This window comes from Echiichthys vipera (genome assembly GCF_963691815.1).
Source record: "Echiichthys vipera genome assembly, chromosome: 20".
Classification (NCBI taxonomy): Eukaryota; Metazoa; Chordata; class Actinopteri; order Perciformes; family Trachinidae; genus Echiichthys; species Echiichthys vipera.
In genome coordinates this window covers 18,219,229-18,244,974 of record NC_139845.1, presented here as the reverse complement: position 1 = coordinate 18,244,974, position 25,746 = coordinate 18,219,229, and the positions used below count along the sequence as shown (strand labels likewise).

The 25,746-nt window shown below is 41.8% G+C and overlaps 1 protein-coding gene across 1 annotated transcript in view; it reads right to left on the bottom strand.

Moving 5' to 3' along the window:
* Positions 1-2,606: 2,606 nt before the first annotated feature.
* LOC310962988 (uncharacterized protein) overlaps positions 2,607-25,746 on the bottom strand; it is a 40,386-nt gene continuing 17,246 nt past the window's right edge. The window contains exons 2-6 of the mRNA XM_083935614.1: positions 24,392-24,948; positions 6,008-6,199; positions 5,775-5,928; positions 5,458-5,643; positions 2,607-2,958 (exon numbers count right to left, since the gene is read on the bottom strand). Of these exons, the coding sequence (XP_083791740.1) occupies positions 2,625-2,958; positions 5,458-5,643; positions 5,775-5,928; positions 6,008-6,199; positions 24,392-24,668 (1,143 nt within the window). The 5' untranslated portion in view covers positions 24,669-24,948 and the 3' untranslated portion in view covers positions 2,607-2,624. The remainder of the gene's footprint in view (positions 2,959-5,457; positions 5,644-5,774; positions 5,929-6,007; positions 6,200-24,391; positions 24,949-25,746) is intronic.

Genomic DNA, 25,746 nt, shown 5'->3' with positions numbered 1-25,746 from the left:
TATCTTAACACCTGGATCAACTTGGTATTTTTCGTATATACAAAAACATATAGGGTTATAAGGTATTTAAAGGTATTTCAGTTCTACATAGGCTGAACTCCATTGCAGATTTAACTAATTTTACAGACATAAGTTGACAGATCTTAAACATCTTTAAGTTTGAATTAAAGTATTTGGAAGTGAATTCAGAGTTTATAGTAAATGATAGATACTACCATCGTACTTGTATCAAAAATTCACTTTTCTGGTCTAATTTTGAAGTTTTTCATGACTTTCTAAATGATTTGCTTCACCTGCACAATGGACCCTTTCCTCACTTTAATTATCCTTCATTGTATTTAAATAATTAAAGTGTGAAAAGCTGAACTCCAACTTTTCTCCTCTCGTCTGTCTTGCAGTTCTTGCTTACTTAACTAAAAGCCCTGAAACATGCAAAAACACAACTATAAGGCAGGCAAAACAAATGAGCAGGTGTTTAGTCTTTATTTTCCACCATTTAATGCAGAGAGGTATGTATGTATTTGCAGTAGGGCTGCAGCTATCAAATCTTTTTGTAATCAAGTATTCTAACGATTATTCCATCGATTAATCAAGTAATCGGATAAAAAAAGTATAATTTTGCTCTAATATAATGAAACTAGACGGCACTCATGAAAAAAAAAAAGTGGGGAAAAAACCTATTAGTAGTTATCTAACTATCTATGTGCTGCTACATCAACTTTTATCAACACATCTTTGATTCAGGTGTAAATATGAGACAGTCCAGTGTGACACACACAGTCTTCCTCATGTGTCAGAGTCGCTCTGCAGGCAAAGGAGTCATCTGCTCATTTTCATCTGTCATGACGGAAAGGGAAGTTTGGGGTCCCCTGCTAAAGCTGCTTCCCCCGCGACCTGACCCCGGATAAATGGTTGAAGATGAGATGAGATGAGATGACGCTGTGATGAACTAGGTCTATCTTGAATTCCCTGACTGTCCCTCTTTCCTTCCCTTTTTCATCTATTTCCCACCACTCTCTCTTTTCTGAGTAGCGCCCATTGGAAACACATACTGGACCATGAACTGTTCAACTAAACAAAAGTGTCTTTATTCAGCTTTTATGGCAGTCTTATTATTATTATACAACAAACAGTTTACAGTAAAAGAAATATTCAGGACTGTCAGGTCCAAGCCCCCCCGCCCCTTTAAAAATGTAAAGTGCAGATTTGTTAGTGTGTCTACTTGAGTCCAGCTACAGCGTAAACTGACTAATACGACAGAAAATTGCTCTTGGACGGAGTTTATGATTAAAAATGCACGTACATACAGTAGACCAAGGGACGTAACAGGTTAATCATTCATTTATAAAAAATGAAATAAGAAGCAATACACATTTGCTGTAAAGCTGTGCAACTGCAGCGGAAGTTTGAAGAGAAGTGAACCACAGTTTATAGGTCGACACGGTTCAGACGTTTTTTCATCACGCTGCTCAAACTTTACATAACAGTGCATTTCTGTGCAGTTTCCAGTGCATCACGGACAAAACAGCAGTCTAACAGTGCGTCTGACCTCATTTGGTTTGCTGTGACGTACACAGACAACCTTATACATCATACAGGTTGTGTTATAATTTTTTGCAATTATTTTTCAACCCATGTCAGATTTCATGTTTCCATCAGGGTCCCTGAATGACTTTCACAGCCAAGCTGCTGACCATTAAACAAGCTTTTATCATGAATGAATTCATTAAATTCAGTCATAAATAACTGTGACTGAACGAGTTTCGGCATTACAGGCGGAGAAAAATAAACGATTCCGTTGAGAAAAAAAGGATCACTTTAAAACGCTCACTGTATCATTTAATCCATACAAACAGCACAAAGTTGCCTGCATCAGTTGCTGTTGCGACTTTAATCCTATAAAGCCCTGTCGGCGGTCTGTTCCTCCATGCATTGTGGGAAAATACCACAACATATTAATAACCCGAAACCTGTCGTTACAACACACACATAAGATTTCAGAAATTAATTTTAAGTCTTTAGTTTTAAAGCAAAAATATATATATGTCTAGATTCGGTTATGTTGACCTAAGGAAGGCTGTTAGGGATCCTTTTTATAACAATAAACTGTTAAAAAAAAGAAAGAACATGGCTGAGAGATTTGAGCTGCCTAACAGTGGCGGCAATAGTTAAAGTCCTTACTGCTTCATATGCTTCGTAAATGTCAACAGATAAACCAAATTAGTACACCACATTAGTAAAGCCTCCTGGTTTCCCTTGTCGTCAGGCTACTTGAAGATTTCTTGTAATTTCTCCACAGAAGTCCTCTAGCAGACAGCAGCAGCAGTTCAGCAAGAATAAGGGACAAGAAAAATCTAGTGTTCAGTTCCTGTTTAGTCCAAAATGCAGGAGAAGTTCGACAAGCATGCGGTACTAAGGGAAGCTTCTACATTGGCTGCAACTCCAGTTTTACACTTTTTCTTTGTGTCGGCTTTGCAACATCTGCCGCCCTCTGTGGGAGAAATCAGGGATGAGGAAGAGGGAAGACTTCATGTGTCTCCAAAACGTGCCTGTGAAGCTATCCCTTCAATATGTTCAGCAGGGATGACACGGCTCCCCCAAACTATGGAAAGTGTTCGAAATAGCTACTGCCATGGCCGCTGCGGTCTCGGGTTGGGGTTGGGGTAGATAGGCGCAGGTGTTGGGTGGAAGGCGGGCACAGCAGTGTTGGGGTGGGGCGGGTACGTTGGGGTAGGATACTGTGCCATGATGTGAGGCTGACCGTGGGAGGTTGTGTGGGCGGGTGAAGGAGCAGAGGAGGAGGAGGTGGGCAGGTGGAGGTAGAGGGGGGCAGAGGGAGCAGAAGGAGCGGAGGGGGCTGTCGGAGTCGGGACTCTCTGCAGGACGACGTGTGGGTAAAGCTGAGATTCGGAGCGGTAGATTCCCGGCAGGGAGGCCTTCAGCAAACTCTCCTGACTCCTGTATGACAGAAAGCAAGAAGAAAGTCATACCAGCTGTTAGTCAGTATCTCAATACTTTCACACTTCCCTATTCTGACCGTGGCATTCAGCTCCAGGCCCATTGGTTCCTACTGAAGACATAAATATGTGGTATTTCAGAAAATAGTGCATTTATTGGGGACTATTTTAAGCGGTGGATTGACAAAGATTTGTTTTGATCTACCATAGACTGTATCAAAGAGATGGACGAAGCTTTCAAGGCGTCTTGGCCTAATCTTTTGTTTTGTTGCCTGATAAACCTGATTTATTTGATCTGAATAAAATTATATGAAGCACTTCCTGTCTGTCCCCCGTCGCAATGTCCCTTCCAGTTGCTTACCGCTGCTTGTAGAGCACTTGGGTGGTCTGTGAGAGATAGCAAGGAACGGCGAAGAACTGACATTGAATGACCAAGGCCGGCCACCCCTTTTACCCCAGCTGCTCCCAAAGAGAAAACTACCACAAAAATGAAGACAGTTTCACAAAAAGCTGCATTAAAGAAAAAACTTGATGCATCAAAAGGCAAGACGCGAGTCAACATGGTCTATGCTTTCCAGCGATGGTGGAGGCTAATGCAGCTTCATCTGGAGTTTAAAAGAGATGAGATGGTCCTGGAGTTTCTGTTGGACGGTACTTTTAGTTTGCCTAATCCTAGAACTGCAACATTACATGTGATAACGCAGCATCCAGATGCTCTCAGCTATCAGTTACTATAGTTCTCTAATACTATGTTATTTGTGCGAGGAAGATTAGCGTTAGTGTCATTGCTAATGTCACTGGTAGTGTAAACAAACTGACTTGTCAAAGCCTGGTGTGTTTAAACTATCTGTGACGTTAGCTTCAGCGTTAGCATCAGCCTCATTGTTTATTGTGAAGATGTCATTAACCACGCTCTTGTATTAAAACTCTGTTGTTATCAAGGTGCAACTGAGCGCTGAACAAGACAACTTTAGGTGAGCGTATAACATTGTCTTTTAGGTTTGGGTTTAGTTTGTTTCCTGTTTTATTTTTAAATCTTGTGTCATGTCTTGTTTTACTTCACTTCTTTGTGTTATTCAATCTGTTTTCCTCCACAACTATGTTTTAGTAATTTGTTCACTCATTGGGTATTTTACTGTTTAGTTCCAGTTCTACTTCGTTTTTGAGCCTGTTGTTTTTATCTAATTGTTTCATTGTTTTCCAGATTTTTTCTATGATCCTGTAGAATGTCTTCCTTGTACACCTGTTTTGTGTCTACCGTGATCAGCATGTCTCGTGTCGCCAGTTCTCGTTTTCAGTGTATCCTTCTGTATTTCAGTCCCATGTCCTCTCCAGCTGTATCTTGTTCTTGTGATCAGTTCTCTGTCTATATAAACCTGTTTCCCCTTTTGTTCCTCGTCATTTCGTTGTCGATTTTTCTTGTGTTGAAGCTTTGTATTTACTCCTCTTGTTCAGCCTGTAGTTGCCCACTATTTATAGTTTATATTCCATGTGTTTTGGGAAAAATCTGTTTAATCCTTAGTTTCCTTAAATCTGTTGTCTCTGGTTAAACTGTGACACCAAAATGTTACTCAACTCAACTCAACTCAACTCTAAAGAACATTTAAAAAAACCTTAATGGACTGAAAACACACAGTGAGAGGCTCTTCACAGTTCTTCACAGATAACACCCAAAAGTTCACGGCTATTTTAATGTACACAGTGCCATGGATATGCATGGCTAAGCCTCTATCCTGTTGCTAGCCTGGTGAACTGTCAATCACAAAGTAGCCACGCCCCAAAATGGGACCATGACTTACTAAATGAACATCATGCTGTATTGTAGAAGACTTAAAACTAGCAAACGAGACCATACTGTACACTTATTTGCTGTGTGTTAACTTTAATGTTTACTGTGGTGATCAAGTGAGACGTAAGCTCATTTTCTCATTGACTTCTATACAATCTGACTTCTTGTTGGAGCCAGCGGACTCATTGGATAGAATATCGGTTTAAGACACTTCACCATTGTCTTCACCCAGAAGCTTCATCCATCTTTATTATACAGTCTATGCTATTTATGAGCAGGAAAGTGTTTGTGGTAGACTAAAAACTACAGTGTGTGTGTATGTGTGTGTGTGTGTGTTCATGGTGTCAGCCAGTGAACCAATGTGTTTTTAATGATTTTTGGACAACAAAGGAGCTCTATGGCACAGATGATCTTCTATATCGTTCCTTATAATTATCTATCCTATTGGTATGTTTTATATTTGAATGTTATGATTTCATATACTTCTGGGGTCCATGTATTTGGAACTTTCTGAAACGAAAAACATGTACTTGCATGACATTGCACAGATGTGCTCTATTTGGCCCCATTAATGGTGATGGGTTAGCTTGTGTCAAACATTTGATGACAAAAACCGAAACGTTTTGTTTTTTTCTTTACCCAAACACTCCTGAAGGTGTTTCCATGAAACGTTCCAAACTGAATGGATTTGAACATTTGCTGCCAGTTTACCTCTGGTATCCTCTGTTCTCATATCCCCCGAGCCCTCCAGTCAGGTACAGGGGGCTGTCTGGAGCCAGACGAGGGTTCATCCTCTGGGAGAGATGGAAGATCTTAGGAGGAGGGAAAGCCTCCCATTCTCCCTCTTCTCTCTCCAGCCAACACTCGCTGCGACGGGCTGAGCGCTTGTCTCTGCGCCTGAAGAGAAGAAAACTTTATCAGCACTGTAGTTCTCATATACCAGGGTGAAAGTCTGAGAAAAACCAAAGTCTGCATGTAACAGGCGGGTTGTATTGGGGGTTAATTTTGGCACCTGTCTCTAGTCCTACCTGCTCCGTCCCTCTTTCTTCGCTCGGTCCCGACTGGATCGTTCCTGTAGGCAGCAGATGAGGAAGGACAGGGACATGGCGAGGATGACAACACCACTCACCACTGAGGCCAACACAGCCACTCTCAGACCACGGTCCTCCGGTCTGGGGATCGCTGAGAGGGGAACAAATTACATTTTAGAAAAGATTCAATTGATCTGCAAATGACTGTGAGCGTTTGGCAGCCCGCTCACCTTCACAGACTGGCAGGTAGTTGCTCCACTGTGGTTTGCCGTTCCGGACATTGCAGTAGATTTTGTCGCTGCCGACCAGCTGATATCCCTCTCTGCACCAGAAGGCCAACACGGTGCCGATCGACACGCCTGTGCCACTCTCTACGTAGAAAGAACCTCGACGTGGCGGCAGGACAGAGATACAGGACAGACCTGAGGAGAGAGGGACCACACTGAGCGCTGAAGGCATAAATGAGGGAGAACAGTGTTTTTGATTCATGGGAGCAAATTATGTGTTCCTTATATATTAACTTCATATTGAGCGTACAGACATTAAAGTGGTTTTGACCGTCTCCTCTTATTCTCAGCTAGAGAGCAAATAGCGAATTTCCTACATCAGTTTCTATAATAATAATAATTACTTCTATAAATACTTTAAAACACTCTAGTTTAAAATATTTTTCAGGTTATCTACTGACAAACTTCAGGGAGCAGGCGATTACCTGGTAAAAGCTGTGAGGCAGAGCATGTGAGCGGAGTGGAGGGGTGAGAATATTTGTTCCTTGCTCCTCGCTCGCTGCGCTGTTCGTTCCCCTCGCTCCCACTCTTAAAGCCTGGCTCTGCTCAGCATCGCTCCGTGCTCAACTAGACTTCACCTTGCTCAAATTCAAATCGTTCACTGCTCCTCGAGCAGGCTTCGAACGGACAACTTTAAAAGATCTGATCGGCGCTCCATCCAAAGTCTTTGTGCTTCCCGCTCGCTCACGTTCCACTTCGCTCACATGCTCTGCTGGGATGTTTGTAAGTGAACACATCATCAGAGTTTTTTCACTCTGGAATCAACAGTTTGTCTGAGACAGACTGAGTTTGTCTGTTGGTAAACTAAACAAATCCATCAAGGCCGTGGAAAAAACTAGCAACTCCTGTAATTTTTGGTCGATGGTGTCTGGTGGCTTTGACAAGAGCATAGATAACAGGGCTGTCTGACAGCATAGTAAAACTGTAAAAATATTTCATATACGATACCCTTAAACTGGTATAGATTTTTTAGGTGTCTAAAATATGTTTCAGGGGCGGCACGGTGGTGTGGTGGTTAGCACTGTTGCCTCACAGCAAGAGGGTTCCCGGCTGGGGCCCTTCTGTGTGGAGTTTGCATGTTCTCCCCGTGTCTGCGTGGGTTTTCTCCGGGTTCTCCGGCTTCCTCCCACAGTCCAAAGATGTGCACATGTTAGGTTAGTTGATGACTCTAAATTGCCCGTAGGTGTGAATGTGAGTGTGAATGGTTGTTTGTCTCTGTTTGTCTCTATGTGCCCTGCGATAGACTGGTGTCCTGTCAAGGGTGGACCCCGCCTCATGCCCAATGTCTGCTGGGATCGGCTCCAGCCCCCCCGCGACCCCGACAGGGACAAACGGTTGAAGATGAATGAATGCTTCTTTAAACTGGGAGCCATTATGGTAGTAATAACACACTGACTTTGGATAACTAACTCATACAACCACACTTTAAAATATCTGAACTATTCCTTTAAGATTAAAACTCTAGGAACTCCGCCCCGCTACCTATTTCTAACTGCTCCTTTCCCTTCGTCTCTGTCTTCCTCTTCCCGTTGTTTTTCCTCTCTTCTCTCTCTTTTCTCTCCTCTCTCTCGTCCAACACAGACAGCTCGGTCCAGAGTTTCTGTTATCTATGCTGGGAGCCTGAGATTAGCAGTCTGACTGGATAGATAGACACAAAGAGATGGAGAGACAGAACAGAGAAAGTACTATTTTTATCTTTCTTTTGCCACATTACGCAAATACCACCGAGAGGTCTTGTGATACAGCAGCTATTGTTAGATTGTGCTGCAGGGATTTTTATGAGGCGCTCAGGAAATCTCATGTAAACACTGCAGCGTCGCCAGTCCCACAAAAACATCCCACAGATCTTACTCAAATGAAAACTAAGTGTGGTTTATTCCTGCACCACATCACAAAATGACCATATGATATCTGCAGTGGGTTGACAGGGCTATTGATCAATGCTTGTGACTCAGCAATTCCTTGGCCAGCTGCTGGAAGTCTCTGGCTTTTAAAGCTCACTTGACTGACTCATACTTTGTTCTGGCCGGTACATTAAACATTAAGATACATCAAGAAAACCCAGGGGGATAAAAAAAAAAAAATAGCAGATAATTAGATTGCTTTCCAGAACTATGGTACATTTGACTTGAACTGAATTGCAAGGAAGTGCAATGTTTATACGGGTTTTAATGACAGCGGATAGAAAGTACAGAAACCCCATCTGGCTTCATTATAGGAGGAAGTATCTTGTTCTTTTTCAAATAAATTGAATGACCGGGCAAAATTCATCTTCAGTTGAATCACCAAAAGAAAGAAAGCCATTTAGACACAGATGCCACTTGAAAATATAAAAATTGTTTGGAAAAGTGGTACATTCATCACCACTGCTGCTGTATTTATCTTCACTTGAATTTGTTTTTTTCTAATGCTTTTATTCATTTATTGTGTCTCTGCACTTCTTTATCTTTATTTCTTTTGACTTATTAGTGTGACTTACACGTGTCAAATGTTTCTTGCACAATTTAAGTGACCTGTAAAGTTAAGTAATCAGTCATAGAGAAACACAGATTAAAGCATGGTGATGTTTTAATGAGTAAGGGCCAGAAGGGCATATGATGCTGCAGTTCGCTTTGCTGTGTCAGTATTAGTGTAATCTGTGTGTGTGTGTTTGTGTGTGTGTGTGTGTGAGAGAGAGAGAGAGAGAGAGAAAGAGAGATGTCCTCCCTCCATAAGACCCTGTGAACATGCAAGCTGCGCTCTGCTGATTAGGAACGACAGATGGGAGGATTTCTGCAGCGGTAGAGACAGAGAGAGAGAGAGGATCCTGTGTGGAGATGACAGCATCCCCTCACTCACACACACGCAAACACATCAAGGCACACACACCAGACACGTGCGTAATGTGTACAGTACAGGGAAACAAGGACGAGCTGACTGTTTTTAAAGAGTCAGAATCAGAATCACTTTTATTTGCCAGATGCATCAATGAACACAGAGGAATTTGACTTGGCATCCAGCGTTTAACACACAATTAGACAGAGGGTGAAATGCGCATAGCACTAAAAGACATGATTATGATTAAAAACAAGACATGATAAAGAGGAAACTAATATTCAAGATATTGATGTTATCACTCACTGTGTGTGGCCGCCACCTTAGCTAAAAGCTAAAAGAAAAATAAAATGTGACGTTTTTGAAAGATGAAAACCTCTCAGGGAAAGAATACCAAGGAGTGAAATTTGCATTTGAATTAAAGCGATATGATAATGTTTTATTGAAACTCGGTGGTATTAATTATCATCTGGTGGATTCATCAGACCTCATTTCAGCAGTAGGAGCTTTCATATTCTGATCTATTATCAAGACTCACACCGAGCAGCACAACACACTTTGATTGATATGCTGTCAACATGGGGATATTGACTATAAGATGTAACACTTTAACTTTCAACGCCTTTTTAATTTGGACTTCAGCTTGATAGCTTAGTTTTTACTACAGTAAAATGAAAAAAAGACAAAATTTTAGATTTTAGAAGCGCTACTCAAACTCCTAGAGTCTGTTAAAGGTCTTAAGCTTCCTCTCTTTGTCTCTTTGTCTCTCTTTTCTCACACACATACACACAGACACAGACATTTGACTGCCAAAGACAAAGCCTTTACCTCTACAAAGGCAGATAAAATATTGAACATATTACGTGACAGTGTGTGTTTTAAGATTCTAGCTGAGGTGTTTTTTAATGGCTATTGCCACGCCGCAGCAGGAAACTCTTCGCCATTCCTACAGACCCCGAGACACTGAAGTAACAACCGTATCCCCCGTGAGTCGACTCGCTTTAGTAAACAGAGAAGAGGAACAATGACGCCAGTGTGGTGTGAACAAACAGAACACCCCAAGTAGAGCCCAGCTTCCATAAAAACTGGAATTAATGCCGAAAAGATTGAAAATGTGTGTTGATTTTTTTTCTTCACTTCGCTCCTTAGGATTCATGTGTGTATGTGGCTGGAATTTGATGTCCAGGTATTGTGTGTCTCGCACAAAGAGTATGTACGTTCTGTGTGTGTTGACTCTACACTTGTTTGCTCTTTCCTGTTGGTGGGCCCCATTGAGAAAGCTTCTCTATCATTGTGGAAACTGTGGGTTGCCACTCAAAACATTCAGCAACCAGCAGGATGCTCATACACTTCTGGACCCCCAAACCTGGCAACCCGACACCACCAACCAAACATCCACTCTGCAGTATTCTTCTCTAAAACCCTCCCTTCTCGTCTCTGTCAGAGAAGCACTTGGAATAGTTTGTGATTAAATAAAGATTAGGCTCTCTGCATTAAAGATTTAAATATATTCGCATGCACAGAATGAGTGAACAGAACAAACACACAATCGCTGGATGCCCCCGTGGCATGCACACATGTATGAAGACACATGGATGTTCTGTACATTGACATAAGGCATGTATGCCATGCTCCCACACACATGAATCAAAGTCACTCCTCCGGTGGACCGCCATGGGACCTTAATTTGGAAAACAATAGGTGTGGTGTAATTATGTCGCGCCTTAGTGACGTCTCGCTCAAGATATCAAGCCTGTGTTGTGTGTATTTTTACAGGAAGTAACGTAACCCTCACGAGCGATGGGTCCTGCTTGTTATTTTGCTTCCTGGTTGATTAAAAGAGTCTTTGGATAACCAAAAAGTTAACAATGTAAGACAGCATTACATTACAACATAGCTAGCTAGCGAGCAAGCTGAGCAAGCGAGGTGACATATATATTGCATGAGATGAGAATTGTAGCAGTAGTGATTTCACACAAAACTACGTGCTATGGTAAACCTACACTGTAGTGTGAGTTACTTGTTTGCAAAATTATCTTTTAAATTGACAAACATCATGTGTTTTTCATGGCAAAATATAATTGGTCTCTTCCCATTTACTACCGGACATTTTTGTACCGTACTTCGCCTCTCTATTAGTATTACCATACTCGCAAGGACCTTCACTCCCTTCATTTACATGTCAGCTTCATGAACCCCAGATTTAAAACCCTATCATATCAACTGAACTGGCCTTCTAGCCATAGTATGCAAAAAGTGATGAACAATCCCCCAAAGTGATGAAAAATATATATACATTAACAGGCAACCACAAACCACCGTCCAAAAGATCATCAGCTGATGTAATCATTATTCTAAATAAACGTCACAAATGCCATTATTATTATTACCAGTTCTCAGTGTACTGCACTTGTGTGATTTGTCCAAGTGGTGTTGCCGATGCCTGCCTGATGGACTGATCTCCATGGAACAAGTGGACCAGGTCCAGTGCCTTGTCAGATGTGTGTAACGGTGTGATCATCACATTTATTTATTGATTGGATAATGTATAAATACCAAGTTCCAAATGCTGTTTTTTATCACATGAAGTCAGAATATTTGGATGCTTTTTAAAAAATTATTATTAAGTGACAGGTATTTCAAGTAGTGCTGGGCTATGAGACTCATTAGAGAAAGGTATCTTTGCATCAATAAAGTTTGATACTTTTGTTACTAGCTATGGTCTATGGTTGGACATCATCATGTGCATTTTAGAGCGGTGATACATTTTGTACCAGATCAGAAATAGCAGAAAATCAGCGTGTTCTCATGAACATGTCCATGTCCCAAATTCTATTCTATTCACAAAAATTTGTACCAAAAAGCATGCTGACGGATCGCAGTACCTTAAAGTACAGTAAGGTCAAAAGATGCTAAACCCGAAGTGCAACAGCGCACAACAAACAAGGTTACGAGACCGATTTAAGCTAACAAAAGATTGGTTTAGTAGGAACAGGAATTGAACACCGCTCCCCAGCCACCGCCCGGACCTGCCTCCTTACACGGCGGCATCACATACTTTCACTATAGGGATTACACACATAACAAATATGTGTAATAAACACGTATTACTGCGCATTACTTTTGCTTTGTTATATGTACAAGAACTGCATGAGAATAGCCTGCAGAAAATACAGCCCAATAGAATATGTGCCCTGTTATAACTTTTGCTAGGAAATAAGAAACTTCCCTATATTTACCAACGTAACTAGTATGATCTGAAATATGTGCAAAATGAAACACTTGATGGCTGAACATCATCTGTCCGTTTTAGAGAGGAAATGGAAATTTCTCAGAAATGGAGAGTGGGAGTAGTAAAAAGAATGGCCCTGCAGCTCATGTTAGACATTAAGCTAATTAAAGAGACTGAAGGAAAGACTCTCCTCCATGATTGGTCAGTGTCTTCCTGGGTGAACAACAGTTAAAAAATGACATTTATCTGAGTCCGACTTCACCAGATGCTGAAAGTCTGAATTGAAGCTAATGAAAGATGGCTGACGGCTGGCTCGCTTCATCGTGCTCATCCTCGTGTTCCTGTCTGATTCTTCTTTTTCTTGAGTGTGTTTTTGGTCCCTCTGCTCCAGCTTCTCCAGCTTTATGTGATCTGACCTCAACAAACATGATGCCTCTCTCTGTTCTCGCCATCAGTGTATCTATTTCTGTTGCACCTCACGGATGCACGGTATCACAAATGATTACCTAATCCCCCCGGCTCTTGCTCTGCTTGCGTACTGTGTGGTCCTGTGCAAACACACAAGACCTCCATGCATTAGTGCCTGTGTCTAGTGAGTCTCACATGCTAATTTAAATAAAGTGATCATGGACACTTGTACAGTCACAATTTTGGGGGATTTTTTTTGTTTGAAACATTATACTGACTATATACAGAAACCAGAGGCTGAATCTGAAAGTTAAAGTTTTCTAATAACCGGCAGTGATTCGTTTGAGGATAATTCCTCAAGTTCGGGACAGTTTGCCTGATTTCGAATAGCTGACATGTTAGTAGAAGATTACACCAGTCTTAAAACCTTCAGCTATGGGCTGGCTGGTGGCACAGTGGTTAGAGCAGCCACCCCATGTAAAGAGGCTGAAGTGGCTGCGGGTTTGACTCCGGCCTGTGGCCCTTTGCAGCATGTCTCCCTCTCTCTCTCTCACCCCATTTCCTGTCTTTCCTGTATAATAAAGGCTTGAAAACGGCCAAAAACAAAAATCTACCCCCCCCCCCCCCCAAAAAAAAAAACAAAACAAACAAAAACAAAACCCAAACCCTTCAGCTATACGTTGGGAACAGACATGGCTGAGCTTGCAGTTCAATGGACGCCACGAGAACAAAAAATGTAATTATCGGCTCTGAAAAGCCCGCACATTTAAGCTGAAAGCCTTCATCAAAGTTACATGACAATCAGACAAGAGATCTTCAATTTCACTTTCTTTTCTTGCGTGCTCAGACACAGTGGCTGTCACTTAGTTTCAAATGGAATAAGTCAACTAAACTCATTGTGGCATTCTGGGACTGTAGGATGAAATGTCAGGTTGTTGGAAATGGACTTAAAAGATAAATGAAAATACTCCTATCACAAAAGAAGATTAGAAACGACAGTGGAAGAGCATCTGATGGGATTTCTGTTAGCTTTTAGGATATTAATATTTTAAAAAGTAATTTCAGATTAGTTTATTAGAACGAGCACTGTTGCTAGTGTTTCTTACTACTTCTGCCATTCGCCTTTAAAGTTAAGGTCCCCTTGTGATCATTTTAGAGCATCAGTTCGACACTGAGATTTGGGAAATACAATTATTCGCTTTCTTACAGAGTGTTTGGATGTTTGGATTAACACTCATATCGCTATGCTAAATATGTAGCCCAGGGGTTTAATAACTGGCAAACAAAGTTTGTCACATCGTAAGAAATAGACTAAACTATTTCTTAACTGCCAGTTAACTTTGATAGTACTAACTTTGCACCAGCAAGTTGCTATTTTTTCTTCTTCTGACAAGAAGATGTGGCTCTCACTATCGACTGCTCACAAAGGTTACTCACAAAGGAATCATACCACTATTTCGATGAGGACTGGCGTGTCAAATTAGCCATCCTACACACAATATGCCAGGCAAACACAGCTGACAACGTCGCAAGGTTCTGCGTCCGCGGACAGCTATGTACTTGTACCTTTCATGCGGATGCGCAAGCAGTTCCATTACTGGGAAAGAGGCTGGATGTTCCCACGACAATTCATGCACGTCATCGTGTGTGGGATAAGTACAGCCGCAGCTGTCCACAGACACCGAAAGTATGTCCAAGCCTCCCGACGGGTGAACTGGTGACAAACTGCCTGTTTGTTGGATAATGAGGGGCAGCTATCGGCCAGAAAAAAATGAATCGAAATTGGCCTCCCTAACGTAGCTGGAACAAGCAGTTGGTTAGCTTAGCTTGACTAAGCCATGACTGAAAACGGGGAAAGAGTTGGAAAATCCACCTCCAAGAAACTCTTAAGCTCACTATCTGTTTGTTCAGTCCATACAAAAACTAAAGTGTAAAAACAAACCCTTTCCATTTTGCGGGGGGATATGTTTTTGGGGGGACTATTTCTCGGCCAGGACTAGTAACTGGAGTTTCGTCTGGTTGTCTGGTCTGGAAGTGGAACAGAACCCCGTGCCTGTAAGAAGATTTTGTTATCTTTGGACAGAGCCAGGCTAGCTGTTTACCCAAGTTTCCAGTCTTTGTGCTAAGCTAAGCTAACTGGCAGCTGGCTCCAGCTACATTCCTAATGTACGGATGTAAGATCAGTATCAGCAATAAAGAGAATAACTTTAGAACTATTGCTTTCAACGATGAGTCGTAGCTGTTTAGATGAGGTGAGTTTGTCTTCACTGCCTCTTCACTCTTTTCACCGCACCACCATCAGGGCAGAGTGAAGGCTAATTTCAGACTCTCCCTCTGTGACTTTGTTCAGTGAGCGGTGCTAGTTGTAAGCCGTGGGAAGGTAATAATGAAGTTGAGTCACTGCCAGCAACCATATTGGATTGACAGAAGGAACTCTTTGTCTGAAGCTTGCCAAGCCTTTAGGGCTCAGGAGTGACGATAGTGTGTGTCGCTAACAGGAATACCCCTGACTCTGAATGTGTGTGTGTGCCTGTGTGTATGTGTGCCCTTGCATGTACAGTATTTTTTCTTCAGGCTGTTTTTGCAGAAATCCAGACATTGCATTGCATTGTTAAAGTTTTTCTCCTGTTGAGGAAAACTTATCATAACTTTTTGTTTGGTGTTGCAATGTTCTTCTGCATATAAGCACAGGGTCACATTATTTGCAGTGAAGGCAGATTACTAGCATGGCTTCCAATGCAATCCTTAAAAAACTCAAATAGAAGTAATTGGCTTTAAATTCACTGGACTTTACCTGTTCCCAGTGTGTGAGTGTGTGTATCTGTATCCCTAGGTTTGGCGTGTCATTAACAGGATTTCTTGCACTAGAAATAGCCTGGAATAGACAAAGGTAATTGGCTTTCCCTGTTAATCAGATTAAAGGCATTCTAACATTTCACATTTACGTTTTAGGCTTTTGGCTGCCGATCTTATCCAAAGAGTCTCAGAGGGTAGAATAAGCAGCTTTTTCTCATCGTGAGGTAGTTTTGTATCTAGAACCAGGACATTAGTATTTGTTTTTGTCCAAGAAGCTGGATTCTTTTAGAATATTTGGACCCTTGGAACCACAAGAACTTGGATGTGGTTGCTGACTACTTAGTTGCACACCATTGCACTTGTTTTATTCTCCAGTGCGTCCTTTGGAAGGAATATAGAAAAAACACCAGAGGGGGGCTCTTTCCCTCAGACACTTAAGCCCTTTCACACATACACTGCAAACCTGAAATTATCTAGACATTACCCGGTGCGGTTTACAGTATGTGTGAACGCAATCGTCAGATGCAGTTGGGTGATTTACACAATGAAGGCAACGAAAAGGTCTAACGGGACAGATGATGAGATTGTGGAACTTCTGTCAGTAATCTGCGTCATGTCCTCCCCTCTGCACGCTCTACCCAGACGCCACTCTTTGCCTAAATCGAACAGTCTGAGATTCTCTATACTAAAGATATTGCATTTCAGGCAGCAGGGTGTGCGCAGCCTGATTTGAAAGAGCAGTAAACATCATGTGGATGGGTGTAATTTATTTACATTTTATTCTGCTTTACACAGCTAACAGTCACGTTTAACATTACAACAATGAGTTTTCTGAGGCGTCCTTGAACATTAGTGGACATTGGCTTAGCTGTGTTCCGAGATCTCACGAGAATTTGTTGCTGAGATGGATACGAGTCCTGATTTGTCTTTCTGAAAAATGTCATTTTAGTGTCAGAATGTTAAGAAGATATGTGGCTTGTTAAAAATGGGTTGAATATTTACTTCAGTGACTTTGGGATGAAGGGGTGGGTCATAATCTATGTTCACGTTCACGTCTCCCTTTGGAAGATTGACCTGCCGTTAGCTGGGACACAGGAACAAATCCCATGTGACACAGATACAGGAAATGACCATCTCGTGAGTTGAACCATCTTGGTTCTTAACCATCTCTGACAGTTTTCCAGTAAGTGGGAGCGCATCTGACACAGACAAGGTTCTGTTGTTTGCTGCATGTGAGAAAGAGAAACCTTGGATATTCGCCAGGGTTCATATGTGAAAACGTATGGAGTAAGACAGCTGTCAAAAAGATGTGTCCATGATTAAAAGATTCTTCCATGATTCTAACCATTCGTATTAGTAAATAAAGAAGTTGTACACAAAATTCTGCTGTCATACACAAGTCTCGGGTTAGGATGGTTTTTATGTGAGTATGAATCTAAAAGCTGTGAGTACAACTCAGTCTCAAGTTGTCTCAAGCAATCTCAGTCAAAAGCAACTGGACTTGGTTATTTGTCTAGGAAGACGTTTCACCTCTCAAGAGGCTTCATCAGTTCATGCCTCTCAGGTGCTTGTGTTCTTTCCCTTGGGCCTGTAAGCTTGTGGGTATGTTATTATGTGTTGCAGGGTTCTGATAACTATTATTTAAAACAGTAAAATATCATGAAATAAATAACTAAATAAAAATAAATAAATGCTGGATGTGACTTTAGCTGTGATGATGCTTCCCCTGAGTTACTGGCGGTGTCAGTGGGTGCACTGTTGTCAGCCATCCTTGACTTCGGCGCATCATTCAGGGTTCGATTACTTTCCCCTGTGACCTGCCTGTGACCTCTGTGATGTCATTTCAACACCTTTTCTACTCGTACCCACAAACTGAATTTGTGAGACATCTTTTGTCTTACTCCATAAAAAGGGCTTTAGAGAAGGCCTCAGAAAACTGTAAAAAGTCTGTATAGTAAATAGTAGTAGTAGTAGTAGTAGAAAAGTAAGACTTATTACAGAAAAAAGAATGCCACAGGCAATAAGGATTCACTGTAAACTCCTGTTCAGCCAGATAAAGAGGCGGACAGCCTGCCAAGTAACTGATATAGGCCTAATTTAGAGATTAACCCTAACATTAACACACACACTCTGTCCAGGTTATTAGGTTGTGTTACCGTGTTAACGTAAAGACGTATGGCTTTTCTAAGGCTGAAATAACCACTGCTCATCAGCAGCATGCCAGATCCTCCACCTGGACATCAGCTGCACCGCAGCAGCTGCTTACTTCCAGGGCGTTTGAGGGCAGTTGACTTAAAGTGGAAAACACAACTATGCATTTTTAAAAACAATGATGGTCACCGATTTCCTTAAAAAATAAGTGTTTTATACCATCTATCTAAAATGTAAGGAGTCTCTGTCTGTCTGTCCTTCGTTTTTCTAGACAAACGTTCATTTGATCAACTTCACCCGTGGCAGATATTGCTGAGGAACCAATAAAGTGCAGTGTCAAGTGAAAGGTCTTGAGATCTACGGGCAAAATGTGTTAGTAGTGCATTACGTATACACTGTACAGTGAATTGGGAGGGGACCCCTATTAACCGCCAAATGCTAGATACAGCTCGCTCTCCATCGCTCAGTTAATTAAGGTGGTAAACATCACATCTACTACTAATTAGCAGGTTAGCATTGTCATTGTGACATGCAGACGTTAGCACTGAGCTTAAAGCAATACGTACAGCCTCCCTGGGCTGCCAGCATGACTGTAGACTCTTACTCTTAATTAATGAGCTTTATACGAGCAGTTTATGGGATAGAGGGATAATAAATTCCACATACACTGGAAACTGCATGAGTACTGTGTGTGTAATCTGTGTGGATTGTACTGTATATCTTGCTTTTTCTACATTGAACATTGTGTATAATGTAAGTTATGTATGAAATAGATGCAGCAAATGCAGCAGGAAAGCTGTTGGATACTGTAAGATATGGAAAAGCAAGATGGACTCTATCAAGCTGAGATCAAAATGGGTCAATGTGTTCCTATGAACACGTTCATAGCAAATCCTACGTGAAGTTTTGCACAGAAATTCAAAGAAATTTCTACAAAAAAAGGACGGCAGGACGGACCGGAAGTGCAACAACGCACAAAAACAACGTTACGTGACTGAATTTAGCCAACAAAAGGTGACGGATGGGGTTAGGCATTAAAAAACACTTGGTTAGGATCAGAAAAGAGGGCGTGGATTGCTTTACTACGGGTGGGAATTGAACCCCGCTCCCCTGGCCTGAAGTCCTGTGTTTTACGTCGTTTTATGTCTTATACTACGTCACATGCTTTCACTGTTGGGAATACACACAATAAATATGTGTAATACACACATATCGGCGCATTGCTTTTCGTTGTTATGTGTACAAAAAAATGCAGGAGAACACCCCGAATGGGTAGTTGGATCCAGTTGGATGAACAAAGACCATACAGGTTACAAGTCCGATGTAAAAGGAGGAGCACCTGAGGACGAGTTAATCAATAGCAAAACTCAATTTGCTTCCAGGAACGGCCGACAGTGAGGATTCCTGGATGAGCTGCATAATGAGACACAGCTTGTATTGATGGGAGTCGCGTCAAGGCTCTTTGTGCTAAACCTTCACACATCGGCATCACCGGTTTTATAGATTTTTTAAAACAGATTCAGGAGGCGGGTCTATTCATGGAGGAGACTTTCAGATGCGAACACTGAGTTTCTATTATTCCCAGTTGACTCCACTGTGATCATTAAACAAGCTTTGTAAACTGCAACGTATGAATACAAAAAACACGATCAGGGATGTAATGACAACTATTTTTTAAGGGTTGTAAACATTGGGTATGGCATTTTCAACCAACATGCTGGACAGTATCATTATAACACAGTGATACCCGACCTCAGGGGTTTTAACCAGGGGATATACTGTACTTGGAAAGATTGTGGAGTAGCTCAACTAATTTAACGCCGCATATTGAATCTACCACGTTTTCAAAAGTAACGGTAAAGTGGTTGAAATGTCTAGCTTCTGCTCTAGTAGTCCACATGCAAACTTAACCAAACCAGCTTAAAATTGACAGTTCAGTTGTATGAACTAAAACTACCGTATTATCGCAATATTCACTTAGTTAAAGGTCCCATAGTATGCTCATTTTCAGGTTCATATTTTTATTTGTGTTTGTATTCAGGTTGTTACTTTAATGTTAAAAAAACACATTATTTTTCTTAAACCGTCTGTCTGAATACACCTGTATTCACCCTCTGTCTGAAAAGCTCTGTTTACAGTAAGCGCCTGTCTCTCTAAGACCCCTTACTGAAAAGGCCCAGTCTGCTCCGATCGGTCAACATTTCCAGGTCTTTCGCAACTGCATTCTCGGTGTTTCTGCACCTTCATTGCAGCCGGGAAGGACTGTAACATCACCTTATATATACTTAATATATACTTACAGTTATATAGTCTAGTCAGGACCATCCTAATGGCACATTTAAAGACACAGTTTCTAAATATGAGCTGTGTGCATTTCTCTGTGGATTGAGCGTTTTGATACGTTCAAAGTATTTACGTAGCACATTAACCTGCTTTATAACAAAACAAAATGGAAATCTGACTTTTTACAACATGGGACCTTTATAGGTGGAACATGACCGGTGATGTTGATGTAGGTGTACGTGAGTTCATCTGATAGGCCTGTGGTGGTATATCTGGGTATAAAAAAGACATAAAAAAAACAAAACATATCTCCTTCTAGAAAGTCACTTCCAGATCTTCATTCAGTGGTTTTAATTTGGCTGCCTTAAAAATCTCCTGTGTCCAAAAGCACTGCATGTACAAAAGCCTTCTGTATTTAAATAGATTTAATTTTGTTCTATAAATGACAACTGAGGCTTGTTTGATTCTCAAAAGGCTGAAAGTAAAGTGTCTCAGATGTCCAAACATAAACACAGTATTTCTGCTGTAGTACAGACCTGAAAAGAAGAGTCAAATAGGAGTCAAATATGGTATGGCGGGAAAAAGAAGCCAAAATGTAAAGCACTGCTTTTATCTATTTATCTTTATAGTAGCTGGAATAAGCGCCTCATACTTTGACACACACACACACACACACACACACACACACACACACACACACACACACACACACACACACACACACACACACACACACACACACACACACACACACACACACACACACACACACACACACACACACACACTTTAGTTTGTGAACATTGATATTAATCACACCTACAGGATTTAGATTTTTTCGAAACTCACATGAATGCTCTGGTTTGGCGTAATTCATGCATGTGGTGCAATGTGGAAATCCAGCTGATCACCTGTGTGTGTGTGCGTGTGTGTTTGTGTGTGTGTGTGTGTGTGTGTTATTAAAGTATAAAGTGCTTATTCCTGCTCTGTCAGACACAGAGCTGCTGCTATGAAATGAGCAACTGTGTTGTTTATTCTCTAAACCTTTAAGAAGATTGGTGCCGTTTGGGTCGAGTGCTTCCATTCCCAGAGTGTGTGTGTGTCTGTGTGTGTGTGTGTGTGTGTGTGTGTGTTCGTGTGTGTGCGTGTATTAAGCACGTGAGGTTTGCATTTTGTCATCTGCTGTGGGCTATTTGTGCATACACGTGACGATATGGGCCCTGTGAGTGAGAAGGGGCGGGCGAAGGACATAAGAATAAATGGTGTAAAATGAAAGAGAGAGAGAGAAAGAGAGAGAGAGAGTGGAAGGAAATAAAAGAAAAAGTGACAGGCACTCAGAGAGAATAAAAACTAAGAGCAAAACAAGGAGTGGAAGAGAAACAAAGTGACAGAGGGAGATAAAGCAATTAGTAGAAAATGAGGAACAGAGGAGAAAGAGGTCGCAGAAAATAAATGGGGGCAAGAGAGAAAGAGAGAGAGAGAGAGAGAAAGAGACATATAGACAAAGTGGAGAAAAGGAAAACGAGAGAGGGGGTAAAAGGACAGAGGGAGCGGAGGAGAAGAGAAAGGCAGCTCATGCTCCAGTGGAGGTGAAGTCATGCGAGCAGTGCTGCAGCTTTCTCTTCAGGCTGAGCAGCGCCAACGAAGTGTCTTTAACTGCATCACCTGCTGCCCCCCCCCCACACACACTTGTATACACACTCTTTTCTGTATAACATTCCTAGACATGCAAACAAAGGGCGAAGTGTCGAACCTGCAGCCGCTGCCTCAGGGACCTTCAACCTCTTTACATGGGGCGACTGCTCTGACCACTCAGCCACCTGCCGCCCCATATCAAGCTTTCTTGTTGAGTTTCAAAGGTAAAATCAACGTGTTTTCTAGTTTGGGCAAAGCGTCTTCACAGAGCGTGAGTCAAAAAAGACAGTGTAGGTTTTTGGAGCGAGCACAGAAAGAAATTGCAGACCACCTTTGAACGAGTAAATAAAAATACGAACATTGAAGAATCCAGTTACTTTCCAACACATGTTTTTGGATAAAATGTTATATTGGTCAAAGAAAGACGTCTTTGGAGAATATGTTTGTGTGTTTCGGTAGCACGCTTTCTGTGTGAAGGGTAAGGGTTCGCTTTAGAGCAGTTCGAGGTCACATATCACAGTACTTAGTTAGGCTGAGGGTGCGTTCAGGTTGAGTTATAATTCGTTGTATCGTTTTGTAAATCCCCATTTTTGCTCAGTTTGAATGCCAATGAAAAGTCTAATAGCAAGACTTGTGATTTTGTAGCAACAAGTTGTCAAAGTGGACCAGAAGGATCTGGAACTGCATTCCAGCACCTTTGATTAAGAAGTGTATTAGTCTGAGTGGAAGATAAGTGTTTCATTTTGCTGCAGCACACTGCTGTGAACTGCAGCGACACCATGAACGATGCCAGTGACTTTGTTTAGTATCTGTATTACCAGGAGGGCAGTCGAGTGTCTGTTATATAAACTGTGAAAGTGAGTTGTGAAGTGATGTGAAGATAATGTTTGTAGGTAGCTTACCAGTTCCATACAGGCTTGGTCGTGAGCACCACGCTAATGTGCTAATGGATTTGGTGTTTTTGTGTCGTTTTTGCCCTCGTTGTTCTCATGAAGTTTGTTGGAAGTGATGTAATGCAGCCCCAGTGTATTTTATGTGGAGTGAGCACTGCACCAGATTCTGTTTAAAACTTGTCATGTTTGAGCTTCAGAGGCAATGTGTGCTCTGATTAATTTGGCATGCAGTTAACACACCAGTCGTAATTTAGTTTTAATGGAAACTCAACTGCGTTAAGTGTTCCTCAGCACCACCTCTCGAAAAAACAGGAGTTACAGGCAAATCAGCTCTAAAAGTGATGTATTATCTTTTTAAATATGTGCTGTGCGAACACGGGTGTAAGGCGTATTTAAAGAAAGTGTTTAAGGTGTTACATTTGAGAACAGAATAGGTGTGGTGGTAGAATGTCATTTAGAGCGTATATATATATATATATATAGATATATCCCCCCGGGCAAAGTTTCTCTTTCAAAGTTTGCATGTGATCCTCCTGGGGGTCATCCTTGTTCTTTTCAAAGTGATCCCATGTTTTAGACGTCTTTCCCGACATGATTGGCTATTAATGATTAACTGTCTAACCTTGATGTCGAAGGGACCTGGACCTGCTGTGTCAAAAACAAAAAAAAACACTGACAATGAGTGAGTGTCATGACTTCCATTTATATTAAAAGCCCTCCAGTCTTTTAGGTCAGCCACCAGTCACATAGATTTTAACTTCATTTTGACAAGACACGGCTCCAAATGTTTTTTTTTTCCTGCGACCAATAGATTAATGAAATTTTAGTCGGCCAATGATTTTTTGGTCGATCAGTACTTGGTCGAGTATTTGGGGGCAGCCCTATTAATTGTATTTGGTTTCAACTACACACCGGTTAGTCAGGGTGTGACGAGACCCTCAGCTGACGAGACAAGATCATAGACGATATTAAGTCCACGAGGACAAGACGAGACGAGATTTAACACTATTTTCTTTACAGGTTTGGTTGATTGCAGCAGAGAGCTGTGGCAGTGGTGCAGGTGTTTTGGAATAGTGCTCATGTTAGCCGTGGTGTAGCCTATGGTACTCACGCCGGTGTTGAAGAAGCTGTGGGGCTTACGTGTTACAGTACGTGTTATGTGTTTGTGTTACGGCGCTGACGGCACTATCTTCTTACAGTGCTCACTGATTACATATTGTTTGTATTTTATCTGTCACTCTGTTGCCCTTTCCACTTACACATTGATGTTGCAATACAGCTTTTACCTCAACGAGAAATATCGTCACACTTTAATATCGCAAGTCTGGTGGGACGACATCTCGTCACACCCCTACTTTAGGTTAGGTTTTGTTACTATATCTTGCACGGTTATCAGGCCAGGGGTGGAGGGTGGGGGCCCCCTGTACACCTGTACCCCAGTGCCTTGCTATTCAGCACACCTGTAGTTAAGACGCCAAATCCCACTTTAACCTCTTGTAGCAATTGCTAGTGTTCAATGATATTAGAGGGTCAACAATATCTAAATATCTAAATCAAAATACTATGGAGTCTTTTTTTGGTAGTTGCAAACTAAATCCAGTCTTTAACAATGACAAGAACGTTTGCAGCCATTAATTATTATTGTCATTATTAAATAAGTTGTCAATATTTTTGGATTAACTGTTTCTATATCAGTTGTCTACACATAATGACTGGATACTGTGAGAAATGCCCATCACAATTTTCCAAGTTGACATATTTAAAAAGCTGGTTTTGTCTAACAGTCTAATATCCAAAGATATTCAGATTACCAATCGCAGAAGACTACAACAATCTGCTATCCACATTTGAGAAGCTGAATGTTTGCTTTAAAATGACTTACTTTATTCATTTCATTCTGAACCATCTACCAAGCACGTTTTATAAAATTAGCATGAGGTGTTTTAAATGTTGGATCTAACTGCATGGAAGATTCCCTTGTGTTCAACGTTGGAAATTCAGGCGTGCAGCTGCAAACTTTTTTCACTGTAGAAATCCTCCTGAAACCTCCCACTGGTGGCAAAGTTGTAGCAGTAATAAAGGTAAACTCGATAGGTGATTGTCGGAGAGACTCACCTGTATAGTTGCTGGTGGTGCTCTGAGTAGGCAGAGCCTCTGTCTGTGCTTCTGTCTGTGCCTCCGTCAGCATCTGGGTTTCTGTCTGCAGGTCAGGCTGCAGCTGAATCGCAGTGTCGGTCCAGTTCTCCGGCGGTGGTGAGGCAGTGGTGCTCTGCAAGTCCTCAGGGCTCACTGTGGAGCCTGTAGCCTGGACCAGAGCACAGAGCAGGGGCCACAGAAGCATCCAAAGGTGGGTGCCTGTGCTTTTCGCATTGGGTCCCACTTTGGGAGACATGGGGTCAGTTAATGAAGAAGAAGAGGAGCTCTGTTACAGGAAGGAAGGAGGAGGGATTCACAGCCTCATGGTCAAGAGTCGCGGTATGAGGTGGAAAGATCCTTTAGAGGAAAGTTTGGTGCTTTCCACTTTTTCCTCCTCGGCTTTTCCTCTCCCCTTACCTTCTTGCCTCTTCTCTTACTTCTTTTTTCTTCTTGTCTGTCCTCCTCTTCTTCTCTCCTCAGTCCCTTGGCGGAGAGAGAAAAACCCCCTCTGCGTTCCCACTCATGATGCTGCTGTGCTGCAAGAAGGTATGACAGAAGGAGAGGAAGTAAAGGAGTGTGTATGTTACTGTATGTGTGTGTGTTTCTATGGTAGATCCATCCAGCTGTAATCTGCTCTCACATGCTGTTGTTTCCTCTCCAGCTCCCTCCTCTCCGTCTCTCAGCTCGTGCTCTCACTGCTCACTGTGCTCCGCTGCTCTCTCTCTCTCTCTCCCTCTGATCTCCCGCTGGGCTGACTGAGCTCTTGCATAACAGTAACTCACTCGCTGAGCTGTGCTGAGCTGTAACTCATGCGGGCCTTAAGTCCTGATATTCCTGGTTGCTGCTCTTTCCCTCTCTGTCCCCCTCACTTACCATGATTCCCTCTCACTTCTGTAGCCTCATTGATTGTACAAAGTTGAAGGTTTCACTTAGACTTTTACCGGAAAACCATTCAGACAGACAGATCAATAATTGCCATTGGATCACCCTGACAGATCACAGGCTCGGGGCTAACAACCTAGCCTGTGATCTGTCAGTGATCCATGACCCCCATCTTAACCACCAGGTTTCAAAAGCTTGGTTGGAAAGCAGACTGAAAACTCAGGAACAATTTACATACATAGTTATGTGTTAGGACATTATGGAATAGAAACACAGTTGTTTTAGGCTAACGTATATCTTTACAAAATACTACAAACATGGGCAGAATGGCTGCCATAAATAGTGAGAGCTTCCGATGGTGGTAAAGAACACATCAAGCACATTGAAGAGGTGTAATCCTTGTTATATTTACATGACTATAAATCACTGCTTATGTTGGAGGTATATACTGC